At 40.0% G+C, this 19,948-nt stretch overlaps 1 protein-coding gene and 1 non-coding gene across 2 annotated transcripts; one reads left to right on the forward strand and one right to left on the reverse strand.

Annotated features, from left to right (window-relative positions):
* The first annotated feature begins 318 nt into the window (after window positions 1–318).
* LOC143746648 (uncharacterized) lies at window positions 319–15,047 on the forward strand. The gene is made up of 6 exons (XM_077238605.1): window positions 319–851; window positions 942–1,051; window positions 1,308–1,549; window positions 1,637–1,700; window positions 6,007–6,066; window positions 12,268–15,047. Exons 1-3 carry the CDS (start codon window positions 319–321, stop codon window positions 1,415–1,417), a joined length of 753 nt encoding a protein of 250 aa, XP_077094720.1. The 3' UTR covers window positions 1,418–1,549; window positions 1,637–1,700; window positions 6,007–6,066; window positions 12,268–15,047.
* LOC143747412 (U6 spliceosomal RNA) lies at window positions 6,470–6,576 on the reverse strand. The gene has a single exon (XR_013206731.1). It is a non-coding gene; the product is annotated as a U6 spliceosomal RNA (small nuclear RNA).
* Window positions 15,048–19,948: the final 4,901 nt, after the last annotated feature.

Consider the following 19,948-nt stretch of genomic DNA (forward strand, 5'->3'; position numbering starts at 1 on the left):
GTGCCTCTTATTATTTTATTATTATTTGCATTGATTTAAAGTATTCAATTCGATTCACATTTATTTGTATAGTGCTTTTGATTAAACACGTCGTTTCAAAAGCAGCTTTACAGAAAATGCAAGTTTCTAGGTTACAAGATATTATATTGATATATATACAAGATTATCTGTTATCAGACAGAAGCAATGAGCTTTCTAAAGCAATTATTACAGGTTTTGATCATAATGATTACAATATTAAGAAAACTTAACAGTTTTGATTTGATTGTCATTTGTGTGTGTGTGTGTGTGTGTGTGTGTGTGTGTTTCTTGTATAAAATGGATTTCAATCCTGATTTCAGGAGAGAGCCCACTGGTGAGCTCACCCTTAAGCCCTCTTCTGAGGCAGCCGCCCTCGCTACTCTCTACAGGAGAAAACCCACTCCGGGACGCTCATGGCCTACCATAAGGGTGAAGGAGGAGGCCGTTGCTCGTGTGTCAGCACAAGGAGGTGACACATCTAGTCACCAGCTTGTGCTGAGCGAGACCGCCCTGCAGTTCGGCCAGTACCGGGATAAAACATTAAAATGGTTGCTATCCAATGACATTGGATATGCATCCATGGTGCTGGCCGTCCATCAACGGGAGCGTGAGGGAGGAGACACCACCCAGTCTGCCGTCATGGGGAACAAGGATGCGTTGCTTCGCTACGCTGCCCTGTTCTCTGACATGATGGCTGCCATCAGCGAGCGCCGGGTTCGAGAGGGCACTGGCACACCAGCCCAGGAAGACCTGATCCGAGTAGGCTTCGGCAAATTTGCCAGCCAGTCCTTCAAGGACCTTTATGAGGCAGTGGATCGGGACAGAAAAGGGTATGGTTTACATGTCTAACAGAGGATGCAGGCAGCTAAGAATTTGTTGTGTTGGGGCTTGATTTAATTGTGTGTGTCCCTCCTTTTCAGCTTCACCAAGTGGGTTAAGAAGCAGGAAGCAAGACCTGGGACCAAAATGGATGCTCTGCAGGCCTATATCAGGAGAAGAGATGCTGAGAGGATGGCATCAGCGCCTCCAGGCATGAATCTCACTTATCATTTGTTTGTTTTGGGATTTCATCTTGTAATTCAGCTGACTTGAGCATAATAATGACACTAATGTCTTTTTAGAGCTGCATCAAAGTAGAATGTCAATTATCATATCTGATAAAGTTTGCATCATTGATTCTGTTATTTCCCTGTTAATTAGTGTTAAGCTGCTTTGAAACAATCTATATTGTGTAAAAAAAAAAGGTGAGTTGTAATTATTAACACCCTTCATCCTGATATTAACAGTGGTCGCCTCCAGCTCAGCTTCTGCAGCACCCCCACCACCACCAGCAGTGGCCCCAGCAAGGCCGCTGCCTCCACCACGCTGCCGCCTCGCAAGCCGATCGCTCCCATGATCTCGGCCCTACTGGGAAGGCGTCCAATGGCCCCAGGTGAGCTGCAGGCGTGGGCAACGAACGTCGGCAACGAGCACGGACAGGTGCTCATGTCTGTGCTGATGACCACACCAGCACGGCCTGCAGTTCCAGGTAGATCTCTTTCTTTCTCTTTAACACAACAGAGGTTCAGTGTACAGGATTAACTAACCATTGCCCAACCCAATCTACATCCGTCAGAGGCCCCCCACCACAGAGGTGACGGACAAGGAACTGGTCCAGATGGCCACTGACTTAGAAACGGGTAACTGGCACCACACTTTACGTGTCACACTGTAACATTTGCCTTCAATATATATTCTTCTGTCAGTTTGTTTCAGAATGTCTCTTACGCAGTGATGATGGTTTGATAATGAATTTTCGCCACAACATTTATATGCACATGATGTATATTTTTTTATGAATTTTGAATTGTTACTGTCCCCCCAATGTTCAAGACATGGTTACGGCCTTTCTTCTAAAACCTTGGTTCTTGGTTCATTCTTTTAATATCTTAGAAGTATGATAATGTCAAGATTGTTTTATTAGTCTTTCACTGCTAAAGAAGATTCAGAGTTATCTTTAAAGGTGCTTACATCGGCTAAAGAAACATCGGGATGGTAAATGCGATCATTGGGAATACTTGCAACATTTTCTTTGCTTGGAAGCAGACCATCTCTTCCTGTTACTTCTTTCAACCCAAGTTGAAGGTGTGAAATATACTGTGAGCCAGTGAGACGCCAATGTGCGACTGACAGGAGAAAGTCTCAGGCGGAAATATAGCTTTACTTCTAAAACATCGGTTGCATTCTTTTTTCATATGATAATGTCAAGAATGTTTTATTAAGTCTGTCTGTGCTTTATATACATGGCATCTCATTCTCTTTCCTTCCCTGTTGTCTTTCTTATTGCCCTTTTTGAAGAGGCAGTACAAATGATGTACATGGTTACAAAATGAAAGTATTTGGTCCAAACACACAGTGGCGGTCTTAACATAGAGGCATAGGTGGGCGGCTGCTTGGGGCCCCCTACCAGTGGTCATAGTAGGGGGCTCCCAACCATCCTCAAAAAAAAGAAAAAGAAAAGAAAAAGCCCCTTATCATCATGAACGCTTCAAAAGGATGGTAAATTTTATTCATATTCTTAAGAAATACATTGAAACGTTGAAGTAGTAGTTAAAATGTCCAGTTCATGGTTATCTGTCCCTACAGACACACCCCCTAAGCAACGCTGCCAAAGATGACAAACTTTTTTATGGCTACTGTGAGAAGAAGTCAACAAGTAGGACTCTCTCTGTGTTGGAGGAGTGTGATTTGGAGAACAATCTCTCTTTTCTCTCTCTCAAAGACTCTCAATCACTCACTTACTCTCTCTCTCTCTCTCACTCTCAGACTCTCTCTTTCTCACACAGACACACACACACACACACAGACACACACACACACACACACACACACACACACACACACACAGACACACACACACACACACACCATCTCATTCTCACTCTCACACACACACACACACACACACACACACACACACACACACACACACACACACACACACACACACACACACACACACACACACACAGAGAGACAGGTTTGTTTGTAGAATGTTTGAAATGTCAATTTCAAGTGCAATGCCAATTGCAACCTCCCTCACTCACTTACATCAATTATTCATATTGGCAATATTTGCTAGGTATATGGCTGTTTGTGGGGGTTTACCCTAACTACAGTGCTGGTTTTCCTGGCATTTTGGCAAAGACAGGTGTTATCTGAAACCAGGGACGTGCAGTCAGGGTAGGCAGGGTAGGCAGTGCCTCACCAAAGGAAATGTTGACATTACATTTATTAATTCCAAGAGCTTTATTAATTCACCACATTATTAATGCATTTATTTTATTCCAAATATTATTTTTTGTAACACAATTTTTCAGGAATACACATATAATATACTCCTTTTGCCATTGTTTGCTCCTAAAAATCATTGTTTCATGCAGAAAATTCAAGGCCATGGCCATTGAGGCAGAGGTTAGCAGTGCCTCTTTGGTCCATAGAACGTAGTTTACGTAGATTTGCGCATGTGCAGTCAGTTCTCGTGCTGTCTTGAATTATCAACATTGAGGCAGAGACCGAGCGTGCTTCATGTCACGTGATCCACTCGCTCTCACTCACTCCGCGCTTCAAGCTACTTAGCATCTAGCGGCGCCGAGCGTTGGAAGCGTCCTATGAAGAAAAAGAGCTGTGGTCGCTAACGGGAAAGTCCATGCGTCTATCCCTCTGGACAAAGATGTCAATTACTTTGTTGTAAAAGTCCTCTTTGTTGGGTGTATTTCTCAATTTCACGAGTCTCTCCTTTTCAATGGAAATAAGAGCCAGGAGGAAAGTCTGTTCTGCTGCATTCACGTCAGAGGCGCCCGCGCCATTGGATGTGCAGTTGCCGCATCACAGCCTATGAGCTCACTGTGCTAACGTTAGCTGTGCAGCTGCAAATGCGTTTTATAGGCTTCAGTAAATCGAGGAAAAGGAGTTTCGTCTACAAATAAAAGTAAGCACCCCCTTTAAAACGTAAATTATTCATTTCTTTATTATTTTTAAAACCCTTATATTGGCTTGTGTTTGTTGTCTGATGGTGGGCTAACAGTTATAGGCCTGCTGTGCGCTGACACCAAAATGTTCTCTCTTCCATACCCTGGTGCGCCGTCACCTCTGCCATATTTGTACTGTAGGTCTATCTGTGCGATTATGGTGCATTTCGTAAGGGTTAAAATGCTGTTTTGTAGTTGTTGTTTTTTTAATCCTGGTGCTCCGTCGCCAGACGCTCATTGCGTGTCGGTGTGTGCGCCTTGCGCAGTTTGTAGGAGCGAATTTAAGCTGTTTTTGTACTGTAAAGCTGTACTGCTGACACAATGTTTTCTGACTGTAGCCTATTCAAATCCTGGTGCGCCGTCACCAGAGTGACCAGACCAATAGTGTGTATGTGGCTGTCTGTGCGCGTTTGCGCATTTTGAAGGAATGACTAGGCTGCTTGTCGGTTCGCTGACAACGCGCCGCCTCCCTCTCTTACTGTGTCCCGCACAAAACATTTGTTTGTTGTATAAGTTATAAGATAGATGTGTCCAGTCATTTGATTATTAGATTTGATTGTGCATTAGCCTCACATATGACTGACTTTGCTGTATGCAGGCAGCGATGTGATGATGCCTAATATGAACTTGGGTTGCTACATTAAATGAATGAATATATGAACATATATGCCACATTGATAGGTCACAGCCTACCCATGACAAGATTTCACCGCACGTTACTGTCTGAAACCTTATTCTCTGTTGGGTTCCATGACATATTAGTTTGTTTTGTGTGTTCTTTGCTTTCCTTTATTTTGGAGTAAAGAAGTGTATGCAGGGTTTAAAGGGGAAGTTTTTTGACAATATATATATATCAGAGCTGCCAACTTTTGAGTTTAGCTTGGCGTGAGACTTCTCCAACGGGGGGGGGGGGGGGGGGGGATGGAGGAATGGAGATGGCATTGTCCAACGGGGGGCGTCTCCGCTACCCGGTTTGAAGCACAATCTCTGTCTCGCGTGCGCGCTCGCTCTAGATTACGGGAGATTTTAACTATTTTGCGGTATAATTAGTCGATCACGAGTGGCTCAACAGGTAGATCTATAGATAAACTCATCTTTCAGGCATTTGACCGACCGGGTTGACACTTCAGCGTGAGAAATCGGGAGTGTGGCGTGTGAGCGTGTGAAACCAATCAAATGCGTGTGTCTCACGGCCAATGCGTGAGAGTTGGCAGCCCTGATATATATATATATATATATATATTTAATGAAGTCTTAAATATTAAACTGTTTTTACCCTTTTCACTTAATACTCTAACAATTGCAGAAAATAGTCATGAATGTTTAAACTGAGGTTTAGAGAAAGCAATGATTGACAAATATATGATATCCAGTCACATTTAGCCTACATCTATAACTACTTCAGTTTAGTTCAGCGATAGCCTACACAACAAGTTAGACAACCTTTTCCGTTCCGACCAATACAATCTCATGAAAGTGCGTATCTATACCACGAATGTTATTTCTCGTGCCAATTATTATACGCCAAAAATGGTTTTAGCGTGCATATGCTACGCACTGAAAACCCCTTGTGTAGGATTAGGGTCCTACGCCATAAAGTGCGTAGCATATGTGCGTAGCAAAACCTCTTTTTGCCGTATAAATGGCACGAGAAAAACCATTCGTTGTATAGATACGCACTTTCATGAGATCGGGCTCTTCAGTCTCAACTCTAGCATAATTTAGTTTTGAACATCGACTTTTATGATGTATCTTTAGTTTGATCTGTCAGATGAATCATGATGCTCGGAAGGAGAAAGTTGTGACAGTCCTGAATGCATCGAAAAGCGTTTGTCCTGCAATTCCTCTCATTTACGAAACTTGTAATTCATTTAGCCTATGTAAAGACATTTTTTTGACAAGTTTGTGTTTGTGGTGAGTGAAAATTAAAATACACTTTAGTGTATATAATTCTCGTTTTCTCTCTGTGTTTAAGAAAAACAAGCCAAGAAGAACGTCGCACATTTGTCAACCAAGAAAGCGAAAACAACACATGGTAAGTGAATTTCAATTACTTTATACATTAGCGTTTAGTCTATAGAAACATATTTGATAAATTCGTGTAGATATCTGCTAGTTTGAGTAAAAGGGAACGAAGAATCGGAATGATCATAACGTTGCGTATACTGTCAGATTAAGATACGGTTGATTAAAATCGGCTGAGGAAACATTAGGATGGTAAATGCAACCATTACAAATACTTTTTTGATCGGAAACTAAATGTTATAAGTGTAAATGCAGTAAATTCCAGTGAGCCGCTCTAGCGCCAGACTGCAGTGCGATGCTGCGCTCTAGCGTGAAGGCTGCGTACTGCAGGCTTAAACACTGTTTTTTTCACTTGAAACTGTGTGCAATATTAATATTTACAGTTATTTCATAATTAATAACTAATAATTAATAAAAATGAGGAACGCTTCACGAATTTGCGTGTCATCCTTGCGCAGGGGCCATGCTAATCTTCTCTGTATCGTTCCAATTTTAGTATATGTGCTGCCGAAGCAAGCACGAACTAGGAGAATCGAGGAGAGCTATTTATATTCAGGACCTCCAGGTATGTGCCTCAGTGTTGGTAAGTGGACAAACCACTTTATCTACTCACTTATGTCAAATGTGACTGTAAATCATGGTGATATGAACCCTTAAACCTATAAAAACCATGATATTTTCAAATCAGCAGTTTTGTTTTGGTTTACCGTAGTATAATCTGTGATCTCTAGACCATATGCAAAGAAAGACTGTCTCTACGTGCTGGGATAGGACATCTCGGTGTGACGCAGAGACGCTCTTTGTCTGGTGTTACGCGCCCTCCCCCGCAGAATGCGCAGGACTTTGCCTGTCTACGGGGGAGGGCGTTTAACAGGAGACAAAGAGCTCCTCTCTGCCTCCCACCCATGGTCCCACCGAGACGTCCTATCCTATCAGAGCTAGTAGAGACAGGCTTCTATCGCATAGAGTCTACAGCTCAGATTATACTATCACATTTACAGTCACATTTGTTATAAGTGAGTAGAATAAGTGGTTTATCAACTTGCAACCACTAAACCACATCCCTCGGGGTCCTGACAGGCTTCTTTCACACATGGTCTACTGCTCAAATTTGATCAGTCAGATCACATTTGATATCCGCGTTTCTCGCACAATAGGCTCAGAGACCAGGAAACTCTTTTCAGAACAACTGTGGCAGTGAAAACACTGTGAAATGTCTAAGAATCACCAAACTCAGAACAGCCACTAGAAAGAGTTGATCTGACGTCAGGATCAACGGGGGTTGTGCAACATGCTTCCGTATTCGGGTCAAATAGGTTGCAGCGCTTCCGGGTCAGGTCTTTTGTATGTTTTTCTGTTACTTTGAAGATGCCTTTAAAGGAGCTACCGAAGATGAGCAAAACTGATGTCCAGATTACATTCGGATATTAAAATTGAATAAAACACCGACACTAAAAATAACTAGCTAGGTTATAGCTTAACTTAAAAGTCCATAGATATCACGTCAGTTCATACTTCTGTTGTTAACAGCAGATTTTTTTCTGCAAAGCTTAATGTGGCCATGGGTTTTGTTAATAAATCCATCAGAGTGATGCCAATGATGATGGTTAAATCAAAGGGGAGAAGGTACATGTTATGTGGAATATGACTAAAAATGACCACCAAACCCTGTCTAAACTTATTTGAAAAAGTAGTGGGCCCGGTGCAATGTATAGTCAGGGTAACCTGAGAGATACAATACAAATTGTTTCAAATTGTTTCAAATTTGTTTCAAATTGTTTCAAGCTTCAAATTCTGCTGTAAAGCAGCTCTAACAAGCCAACAGTGTCATTATACAGCTCAAGTGTGCTCTGTGTTGATTCGGTTCATAATAACTGTTAAGATAATCAATTGTGCATACATACTGTGTATACAATGTATTTGTGCACACCCATGTACGTGTGAGTGACGTGACACACTCCTGTGTGCTCCACTGCACACTGAACAAGCAAAAGACACAAGATATCAGTGTTTTACATTTGATTTGTCATATCCATGTGTAGTTTGGTGGTTTGTGTGTAGAGTTACTATGCAAAAACACAATTTTTTAGAAGTGTTTGCTTTTGCATTAGTGTGTGTGATGTTTTGAGTATTGAGAAAAGGAGCTATAGTTTCAGAAATTGTTTATAAGCATTTAATATATATATATATATATAGGCTATGTAGTAAATAACACCCAAAAGACACTCACTTGTCGCCATCTAGTGGTGTAATTGTTTTCCAAGTTAGTTTTGCCATCACAGGAATAAATTACGTTTTAAAGTATTTTAAAACAGGAAAAAATAAGTTATTTTAAGTTGTAACAACTTTTTACAATATTACGGTTTCACAGTATTTTTGATCAAATAAATGCATCCTTGGTATTAAATGTCAAAAAGGCAACAAAACAAAAAGTCACTCACTTGCACTGGTCAAAAATACACTCAAAAGTCACTCACTTGCACTGGTCAAAAATACACTCAAAAGACACTCACTTGTCGCCATCTAGTGGCATAATTAAGTTTCCCCACTGTCTTAAAAATAACTCACCCTGAGAAATATTCAGTTTTACCAAAAAAAATATATGAATCATTTACCCCTTTGTGGCCATATACCGATTCTGATGTTTTACGAATAATCAATTTGCAAAGACCTTTAAACCGTTTTCAACATTTAGCACTAACCATATTAAAGAAACAAAGACCATTGTTTGCATTATTTGAGGTATAGGCCTACGATCAGTCGGCACTTTTGTGTGATACGTTTTTAAAGCTCTTTTCACTGCCAGTTTTCACTGGTAATTGTTCACTGCAATTATATTGACGATCGCGTGCAGGAAATTAAATAATAATAAAAAAATCTCGTTTTGTTATTTTGACCAATCGCTTTGCAAAATGGTTCACCGTTTCGAGGCTGCCGTTCGCAACGACACACGCTGGTGTCTAGATACTTGCTCAAATGCTCGCCGCTGGGGGGCGATAACCCTTTTGTGGTCAGAAAAGAGTCATACCTCATACGGCATAGCCAGAGAACAACAGTAGCCTACTAACGCGTTAGGAACATCAGGATAGTAAACTTTTGAACACTATAGAGGAGCTTTACAACGTGTCCTAACCGGCCCTAACCTAACGCGGTTACGAAAACGTTTTAATTCGATACGAAACCGAAACTCTCTCTCTATATATAGCCTATACAGTTTAGTCCAAAACGCCACGTGACTCACGTGCTGGCCAGGTTTTGATAAATACCAGGTCCCAAAAGTGATCTTTCTAGGGGCCAGGGGGGTTTCGTGTTCCAAACGAAGTTTAATTAATAGATGATTTAATAACATTCATTTTATGTACCCTCAGCTCCCCTACTTCCAGCGGGTATTCCCTCATGTTGTACCAAACCCATAAGACCTTTGTTCATCTTTGAAACATGACTAAAGATGTTTTATTTCTCTCTATTTTTTTTATTTTTTATCTAATGAACATTTTCAAGCTTAAAAAAGTAGTCTATAGGTTATGAATAGATCGGTTCCATCTGGTTTAAGCAGTTTAAAAGTTTCATGGCTCAATCACAGATTTAATTTAAACTTTATTCATATACAAACTTTGATAAATGCAAATATATAGAGCTCATCAAATATGGTAAATTGAATCCGTAGGCTTGATGCATAAGAACCAGTGAGTTTTTTCTCTCTCACACTTTTAACATTTAAAATAGACTTTTAATGGATAGACAAAAAAAAAAAAAAAATGAGGATATTAAAATATCTTCATTTGTGATCCGAAAATGCACAAAAGTCTTATAGGTTTGGAGTGACAGTGAGTAAATTACTTTAGGCTCTGAATTAAGATTTTTGGGTGAATTATCCCAAGAAGTAAACATAAAACATACTACATTGCATCATTTTTTTTTTTAAACAAACCCCTGGTTTCACAGACAAGGCTTAAGCCTATAAGACTAAAATGCATGTTTGAGCTGGTTTAACTGAAAGCAACTTGCACTGATATATTTGTCTTAAAATTAGTCATTGAGTCATTGTTTTGTCTCAAGATACACACCTGTAATGTTTTTTTTTTTCTAAGGCACATTTTAAAAAGCTACTTAATGTCCTAATTGAGCTAAGGCCTTCCAGACCAAATTGGTCACCGTGATTTTGCCAAGTAAGATGTGTCGATATCCTTTGTTGACCCTGGAGCAACATTTAATCAACCAATCACAAGCCTCCGATGTCATCAGCGTGTGACGACCAAATGCAGTCATTTTGATTTAATTACCAAAGCTTGCTATTCTCCATAACTCCTCACAGTCGTCTGTCTCAAACTATTACACACGTTCTGTTTAGCCTTAACAATTTAATCCAATTTAATAATCATTTTTAAAAATACCATTAACTCCAGGTCTTTAAAACAGACTAATATTATTTTGGTCAGAATAAATTATGTTAAAAAGTAAATGCTAAATTATAGGCTAATGTTTCCTTGTGTTTTCAGAGTTATTGAAGGAGCCAAATGTGGTGATTGTTCAACCAGTAGATGGTGGTGTGCACCAGTGGTGTTGGTGTAGGTCACCTGTTCATATCACATGATATTTGAAAACTTCTTTTGGGTTGTGTGAAGGGGACAGGTGGTTCATACATATGGTTCTTATAGATCCACTGCTTTTAAACTCATTTTGAAACTGATATTGCTGTGGATATTGTTTTTTTCCAAACTATGAGCGATCTTGCCACCTCACCGTGGCTTATATAGGAAAGCCACTACAGTTATTGCTATTCTGAAAATGATCTTTTAATTCAGTAACACTGAATTTTAAACTTTCTGGGAAATCACGTTTGATACAATCCTTTGCATTTTTTCCCACGTTTTTCTTCCTCTGTCAAACAGTTTCTCATCGGGTTTCAATGTTTCTGTAGTAGATCAAAGAGTAAATGGTTATATTCCTGTTCATAGCAGCATTTTGTTCACTGGTATGATATATATTTAGTGTTGAGAGATGATCAGCCGTCAATCTGTGTAGTTTATCAGTGATTCATGATGGGTAAGAATACGGTTTGACCTCTGACTCTGATTTGACTGTTTTTTGAGTCTTTTTTTTTTTTTACTGTAAAGCTGTTTTGTGAGGGAATCAACTGTGAGGTTCATAACAGCAGGACAGGAAGAAACTATTCACCTACAAACTGAACAAAGATTAAACAAATGGCCTCATACAAGATGTTTGTCCACCAACAGATCAAAGCACATTTCTGAAGAAAAGTGACCGCAGCAGTTTCAGTCTGACTCAGTTTAACTGCGAGTGTCACACACACCTCGGTACGACTGGCAGTGTGAGATGGCAGATGTTTTTAGGCTACTGTTTGCAACATGTGAATTACTATTATAAAACCATTTAAACACCCACAAGCATGATTATGAAATTTAGCTCGACTAATCTAAAATTCATGCAATGTACCCTTCTTCTTGTACAAATTTAACAGCCTGAAAACTACTTTTATTATTTTATATTTGATATATGTGAAATGATAAAACCAAAAAATGTTTTCCACTATTAAAAACAATCAAAGTCTGAATAAGAACCGAAGAGCAAATTTATACCTAACTATGTATCATGCGTAAAGAGTGTGTGCTTTTGATCCACTAGGAGGGTCAAACTCTGTCGTGGGAGGATTCACACACCAGATGAACAGATCGAGTGTGTTTGGCGGATAGTCTTATTCGATTTCACTGAACAAATGTAGAAAATGGTTTGCACGCTTGTTTTGTTCTGTTTGTGCTGGTGGCGTTTGACTGGTGAGTTATAAAATCATTTGTACGATTTAATTTTATTCCCGTTTTAGGGAAATATCAGATTTCAGCCTCTACTGTTCAAATTAGTCCGAGGATTTTCATTTGCTGTTCTTCCCAGATAAATCAAATGGAGCGGAGATATTACGTTGGGATAGGCTATACTCTGAGTTCATGTCTTTCAGTGACACGGTTTTCTAAAGTTCCCAGCAGATTTAAATTACCTGGTCATGTAAATTCACATATTTATTTTGTTTTAAGCAGATATCATTGTAAAGTTCAAATTATTAGTTCTCACAACCATCTGTAAAATTCCTTTTTCTTTTGTTTGGGATGTCAGTTCACATTGAATTACAAACTAGAACTGATTTCAGGCTTTGTAAACCAACAAGAGCCATAACTTATTCCTGTTCCTTCCGCAGGTGTGTTTGGTGTTTCAGTGTCAGTGATGGAGGGAGATTCTGTCTCTCTAAACACTGATGTTACTGAAATACATGAAGATGACGACATACTGTGGCAATTTGGAGCTGAAAACTCACTCATAGCTCAAATCAAGAGAGAGAAACATATATTCCCTGACGAGAGATTCAGAGACAGACTGAAGCTGGACGATCAAACTGGATCTCTGACCATCACAAACACCACAACTGAACATGCTGGAGTTTATAAACTACTGATAAGTGGAGCGAAACGATCAACAAAAACATTTAATGTTTCCATCTATGGTGCGTAAAAGGATAATTTGCTCTGTCTTTCAAATATGGAGGCAGAGGGCCCGTGAGAGAGTGGCGTGAGTCAGAAAAACTATCATTCTGTAAAACTACCAGGAACTGATGAACTGCAGCGTGTGTACAATATTGTAAATGAAAACCGTGAGAAATATGAAAAACATAACGAGGCTATAGAAAAGGCAATTGAGGATTTTGAACAGAATGGTCCAGTTGAAGATGCATGGTCTAAATTGGCTCCAGCAAATGAACTGATCCGTTTGGAGAGCATATCAGAACGTGAACCCACTGATCCCTAATGATGTGAACGAGCAGGACGATATCCCTGAATACACAGCATCTACCTCTGTCAGTAACACAGCTATGCCACTCGTGGAAGCAACCCAACAAAATCATGCACAGATTCGCAAAATGTACCAGAGCTTGAATCAAACACAAGCTTCCATATTTTATGCAGTCCGAGACTGGTGCAAAAGATGTGTCTCTGGTGAAAACCCACAACCATTTCTGTATTTTTTGAATGGTGGAGCAGGAGTTGGTAAATCACACGTTATCAAATCGATTTATGCAGAAGCAACCAAGATTTTGCGCAGGCTTCCATGCATACGAGAGCATACTGACATTTCCAAGCCAACCGTTCTTTTATCCGCATTCACGGGAACCGCAGCCTTTGGAATCTCAGGAAAAACACTACACTGTATTCTGAAACTCCCAAGAAGCTTGAAGCCTCCATACCAAGGCCTGGGAAACAGCTTGGATGAAATCAGGGCAGACCTTTCTAATGCAGGGGTTTTCAAACTGTGGGTCGAGACCCATTTGTGGGTCGCAGATTGGGAAGAGGTGGGTCGCGCAGTCACTATTGGCTGCAGCGAAATTTACGCGCGGCGTTCTCCTTTTTCCAAAGCGCTAGGGCGGTTGCGCTCCGGAGGCGTCTGTCGTTGCTAAGCGCAACCATCAGCTGCGCTCTCCGTTACAGCAAGGAAAACGCTTGCGGCATTCTGAAAAGTTGAGATGTTTTTATCTCGATGCGGCGCGGACGCGCTTGGAAAAAACGAGCGCGTCGCACCGCGAGCTTCCATTAAGAGCGCGCATACCGCGCACCTACATTTGAATACGCGATATGTGAACAGGCCCTTAATCTGTCGTCTGTTCAACACAGCGCTGTTGTCTTTCAGATATGTTCTTCGTAAGAGTGCGTTGTTTGCATTCCCTCGCATGCATTTTGCTACCTACCAACACAAGGAAATTTTTTATGTAAAACGTATTTCACATGTACACACACGAGGACGAAAGGGTTTTCTGCGCTGAACAACGTGGTGAGTTTAACAACACTTTTAGCAGAAATATTAGTATTGAAATTCTAGGTCATGGGCCTACTGTCAAATTGAATAATTTAAAAAATAAAATGATTTGTTGTTATATCAAAACTTTGGTTAAGATTAAAATTACTTAATCTTTAATTTCTTTGTGTCTGGGTAAATTAGTTGAGGCAGCAGACAAGAACTACTCGGTATTCTTCCCTTTATTTCAGCAGCCATTAGGCTGCTATTTTAATTCTACATTATTTTGATAATGTACCATAAGTTTGTATTGCAGTTAAACTTGTATGTCTTTCATACTATGACAAGGAGAAAACTGCTCTGAAGAGATCTAACGCCTTCCACCCCACCCCACATTCATGCTTTTTAAAAATCATTTTGGTGGGTCTTGAGATAGATTATTCTTGTCTAGGTGGGTCCTGGAATGGAAAAGTTTGGGAACCCCTGTTCTAATGCACACATTTTAATTATCGACGAAATATCAATGGTGTCAAAACAGTTGTTTGCCTATGTGAACTGGAGACTGCAACAGATTAAAGGAAACCAGAAACCTTTTGGTGGATTATCTTTATTAGCTGTAGGAGATTATTATCAATTACCACCTGTGGGAAGAGCAAAACCACTCTGTGTGTATGAGGACCATGTGCTGGACTTCTGGACAGATAATTTTCAAATGATAACTATGACACAGATCATGAGACAGAGAGATGATCGTGCATACGCTGAGCTGCTCAACAGACTGAGAGTAAAAAAGAAGCACGAGAAGCTGACTGATGCAGACAGGTGCATGTTAGGAGCTGTCACAAGATCCTCCCCTGAAGAGTGTCCCACTGATGCATTGCACATCTATGCAACCAATTAGTGTTGTCACGATACTAGAATTTCTAACTTCGATACGATACCTTGAAAAATATCGATATTCGATACCATTTTCGATACCACAGAGAAAAAAACTGCCACAATATTAAGGGGGTCTTTTTTTTATTTAAAGCTAAATATTACAAGTCTAGAACATGACAATGAGGTATATTTTACATGAACAAAAATGTCCTGAGTTCTATCTGTAGTTCTATTTTTTCATTGGACCAGAGCTAACATGATCCGTTGTGTTTTTATTACCTACTGTTATCAAAGATTAAAATATACTGTAACAAATGCATTGGTCATCGGTCATAAATGCTGGTTAATACATTAACTTAATTTGATGAACAGATTTAAACGCAAACGTGTGTGCAGCACACGCAGAAACAATGCTCACTGGATCAGCATCTAGTCAAGTTACCTTTATTTATATATTGCTTTTAATAATACAGATTGTGTCGAAGCACTTAACTGTATCAAATTGGAGGATAGAGTGTCAGTAATGTATAATAATAAGGTTAAACATTCAATTTTCAGTTAAAGGCATTTCATTATTGAATTCAGAGATGCCATTGTCTAGCTCAGTTTAGTTTAATTAGTATATGTGTAATCAAATTGATGATAATCGCTAATGAAGGCAAATTGCAGAATTAAATAATAATTTTTGAATAAAGTTAAACAGACACAAGTTAATTTACATCTGACCACAGTTACAATATTTACTTGTCTACGATTCCTCAGTCAGATTATGTTAACTTTAAGAATTACAGTGAAAAAACGAAACACAGACTCATATCAACAACAATACTAGGCCATCTTGGTTAATGTTTCAGAAAAGTTAAAATGAGAAGAGTTACAGTGTTAGGATGTTTTTAGCAGTGGTGCAGGTCTGTCCAAAAAACAAACACCCCTGATGCTGAGCATATGCTTGCTAAATGGTACCCCTGGAGCCAATTCCTTAAATGTTTTCATCTATAAAATAATTTTACAAAATGAGTGATGAGAGGGATATTGATAGTCAAACAATCTTTTGGGTGCCCGCAGCCCGCTCGCAGTGTGAAGCGCGTGTCCGCGCTATTCTCCGACATGCCCGCTCGCGGTGTGTAGCGCGTGTCCTGTCCACGCCATTCTCCGACTCCGACATGCCCGCTCGCGGTGTGTAGCGCGTGTCCTGTCCACGCCATTCTCCGACTCCGACATGCCCGCTCGCGGTGTTCTTTATCAATCAACCAAAGCCGGTCGCGGGGACGCCGCACTCGCCATCTTTCCATTCACTTTTGCTATTTAACCAGAGCGAATGAGACGAGTGCGTCACGTGTGGTGTTTGTCAACGCGCCTTTGGAGAGAAGTGAAAGTGACTGCTCGGCTAGTATTGGTGTATCGATACTTCGGGAAATTAGTATTGGTACCGTTCAGATATTTCAGTATCGATATTTATCGAAATATCGATATTTTTGACAACACTACAACCAATAAAGAGGTAAACAATCACAACACTGAAGCCATATCCTCCCGCTTTTCAAATATCATTATCATAAATGCACATGAATACAAAAAAGATCCCCGAACAGGAGAAATGAAAAGACAAGCGGCACCATTTAAAGGAGACAATCGTGACCTTATTGACACACTACAGATTGCTATTGGTGCACGAGTGATGCTAACCAGAAATATTGATGTGGAAGATGGACTGGTTAATGGCACTTTTGGCAAGGTGGCAAAAATAACTCATACCCGAGATGGATTGGTTCAATTAATTGGTCTTCATTTAGATAATGTGACTGCTGGACAAAAACATCGCAACAAAGCACCTGATGGAGATGACAACATTGTCTATATTGAGAGGTCAGAGGAACCACTGAAAAGAAAAGGAACAATTCGAAGACAATTTCCCATGAAGCTTGCTTTTGCATGTACCATCCATAAAGTGCAAGGAATGACAACTGATCGTGCTGTTGTATCTCTGAAGCACATATTCGAATCAGGCATGGCATACGTTGCACTCAGCAGAACAACATCACTCTGTGGACTGCACATTACTGACTTTGATGAAAAGAAAATCTTCTGTAATCCAGAAATAAGTGCTTCCTTGGAGAACATGTCAAAAGCAGATTTTCACAGTATCCAGCCCATCCGACATATTGTACAGGATTCCAACCTGAATTCAGCTCTTAAAATCATTCACCATAACACAGAGGGACTGGAGTGCCATATGGAGGATTTAAAATGCCACCATGAACTTCTCTTGGCTGATGTTTTGTGCCTCACTGAAACACACCTGACAGGTTCAGATGTTCCTGCACATCTACATCTGGATGGATACACCATGTACAAACGCAACAGGAATGCATCCTACACAAACTATGCACATTTGGCAAACAAGAATGGTGGTGGAGTGGCCATTTATGTGAAGAACAGCTTTCAGGTTTGTCCTCTGATGTATATACAGAATGTTACTGACTTGGAATATTTGGTTTTGAAGATAGAAGCCCCCAAACAAGCACTTCTTGCAGTTGTCTACAGACCACCAAGTTATAATTTGGCAGAGTTTTTGGCACATCTGAACGCACTCTTGACATCTCTGGAGATCATCGATTTGAGGCCTCTAATCGTTTGTGGCGACTTCAATGAAGATCAGCTTTCTCATTGCAACAAACCTATTCTCAATTTGTTTGAAGATAAAGGATTCACACAGCTGATCAGCACCGGCACAACAGAAAAAAACACTCTTCTGGACCCTGTCTTCATAAGCGGTGCACACTCAAACGTCAGAGCAGGAGTTCTACAGACGTATTACAGCTATCATGATCCTGTGTATTGTGTTTTAGAATAGATACATCAAAATATATGAAAATATGCATCACACATTCAACACTGCTGTAAGAAAACATCTTTATTTTAAGAAAAAATAATGCTAATACAAATAAATGTATACCACTAAATTGTTCACATTTTGTCTACTTCTTGTGTGTGTGAGTGTGTGAATGTGTTTGATATAGTGTGTGTGTGTGTGTGTGTGTGTGTGTGTGTGTGTGTGTGTGTGTGTGTGTGTGTGTGTGTGTGTGTGTGTGTGTGTGTGTGTGTGTGTGTGTGTGTGTGTGTGTGTGTGTGTGTGTTAGATAAGGAATGAATGGAGAGTGAATGTCCTTTCCAAGGATCGCCACCTTGACGTAGTGGAAAGGCTTGTGTGTTCCAGTGATCCCAAGAGTGAGTAATTCTGGAGGTTTTTACTCCAGTTTGACTTGCTTAAGGGTGAGGTTCCAGACTAAGTGCGATCCAAATGGGCATTAACTAAATAAAATCATTTTTTAAGCATAATTACTTGACTTTGTCTTTCTTGATCCACACACACTCACACACATACACGCTCACTACCACCCAAAATACATTAAAACACCCTAGCAACACCATAGCAACCACACAAAATACCCTAGAACACCCTAGCAACTGCCTAGCAACCACCCAGAAGACCCTGGCAACCACCCAAAATACCTTAAAACACCCTAGCAACACCATAGCAACCACCCAAAATACCCTAGAACACCCTAGCAACTGCCTAGCAACTCCCAGAACACCCTAGCAACTGCCTAGCAACCACCCAGAACACCCTAGCAACCACCCAAAATACCTTAAAACACCCTAGCAACACCATAGCAACCACACAAAATACCCTAGAACACCCTAGCAACTGCCTAGCAACCACCCAGAACACCATAAGAACCACCCAAAATACCTTAAAACACCCTAGCAACACCATAGCAACCACCCAAAATACCCTAGAACACCCTAGCAACTGCCTAGCAACTCCCAGAACACCCTAGCAACTGCCTAGCAACCACCCAGAACACCGTAGCAACCACCCAAAATACCTTAAATCACTCTAGCAACACAATAGCAACCACCCAAAATACCCTAGAACACCCTAGCAACCACCAGAACACCCTAGCAACTGCCTAGCAACCACCCAGAACACCCTAGCAACCACCCAAATACCTTAAATCACCCTAGCAACACCATAGCAACCACCCAAAATACCCTAGAACACCCTAACAACACCCTAGCAACCACCAGAACACCCTAGCAACTGTATAGCAACCACCCAGAACACCCTAGCAACCACCCAAAATACCTTAAATCACCCTAGCAACAGCATAGCAACCACCCAGAACACCCTAGCAACCACCCAATATACCTTAAAACATCTTAGCAACACCATAGCAACCACCCAAAAAAGCCTAGAACACCATAGCAACCACCCAGAACACCCAGTAACTGCCTAGCAACAACCCAGAACACCCTAGCAACCACCCAAAAGGTGTTAGAACACCCTAGCAACAACACAGAACACCCTAGCAACTGCCTAGCAACCACCCAGAACACCCTGGCAAACTTTAAACCAATTTAAACTATAAACTAATTTAAACTTCAAACTACTTTAAACTTTAAACTAATTTAAACTTCTAACTACTTTTAACTTTAAACTAATTTAAACTTATTTAAACTTTAAACTAATTTAAACTATAAACTAATTTAAAATTCAAAATACTTTAAACTTCAAACTAATTTACATATTAAATTAATGTAAACTTAAAACTACTTTAAACTTCTTTAAACTTTCTGGTCCAAACTTTCACAAGACAACTTAAAGTTTGTCTCGACGAACTTTTTCTAGTTATTATTCTTTTTATTACCACTAAAATTTTTGACTCTAACTCCTCCTAGAGCTTTAACTCTACAAACTCCAAACTCGGCTCAGACACTCAGACTGTTCTGACTTAGTGTGCTATATCTTTTCTAACTGATCGGACTTACGGTTTTCCTAAAAATGACGATCAAACTCGGAAAAAACTCCCATTGACTTAACATTGCGGAATGTTCAGATTTTCAAACTGGCCAACTGTCAAAAATTCAAATCTAAACTCCTTGAAGCCCTAGACTGAATCAAACTGCCATTCTATATACTATGAGCCATTGAGGCTCATTTAAACTAATAAACTCATCTATCTATGACACTTATCTATCTACACTTAAACTCTTAAACTCATAATAAATTAATAAACTCTAAACTTGAACTCTTAGACTCATTTAAACTTATAAACTCTAAACTCATAAACTCATACACTTATAAACTCATGAATTCAAACTCTTATAAACTCAAACTCATAAATTAATAAACTCTGAACACTTACTCATTT

The sequence above is a fragment of the Siphateles boraxobius genome, unplaced genomic scaffold (assembly GCF_051911475.1).
Source record: "Siphateles boraxobius isolate OS27281-9 unplaced genomic scaffold, OSU_SipBor_1 22, whole genome shotgun sequence".
In the NCBI taxonomy this organism is placed as follows: domain Eukaryota; kingdom Metazoa; phylum Chordata; class Actinopteri; order Cypriniformes; family Leuciscidae; genus Siphateles; species Siphateles boraxobius.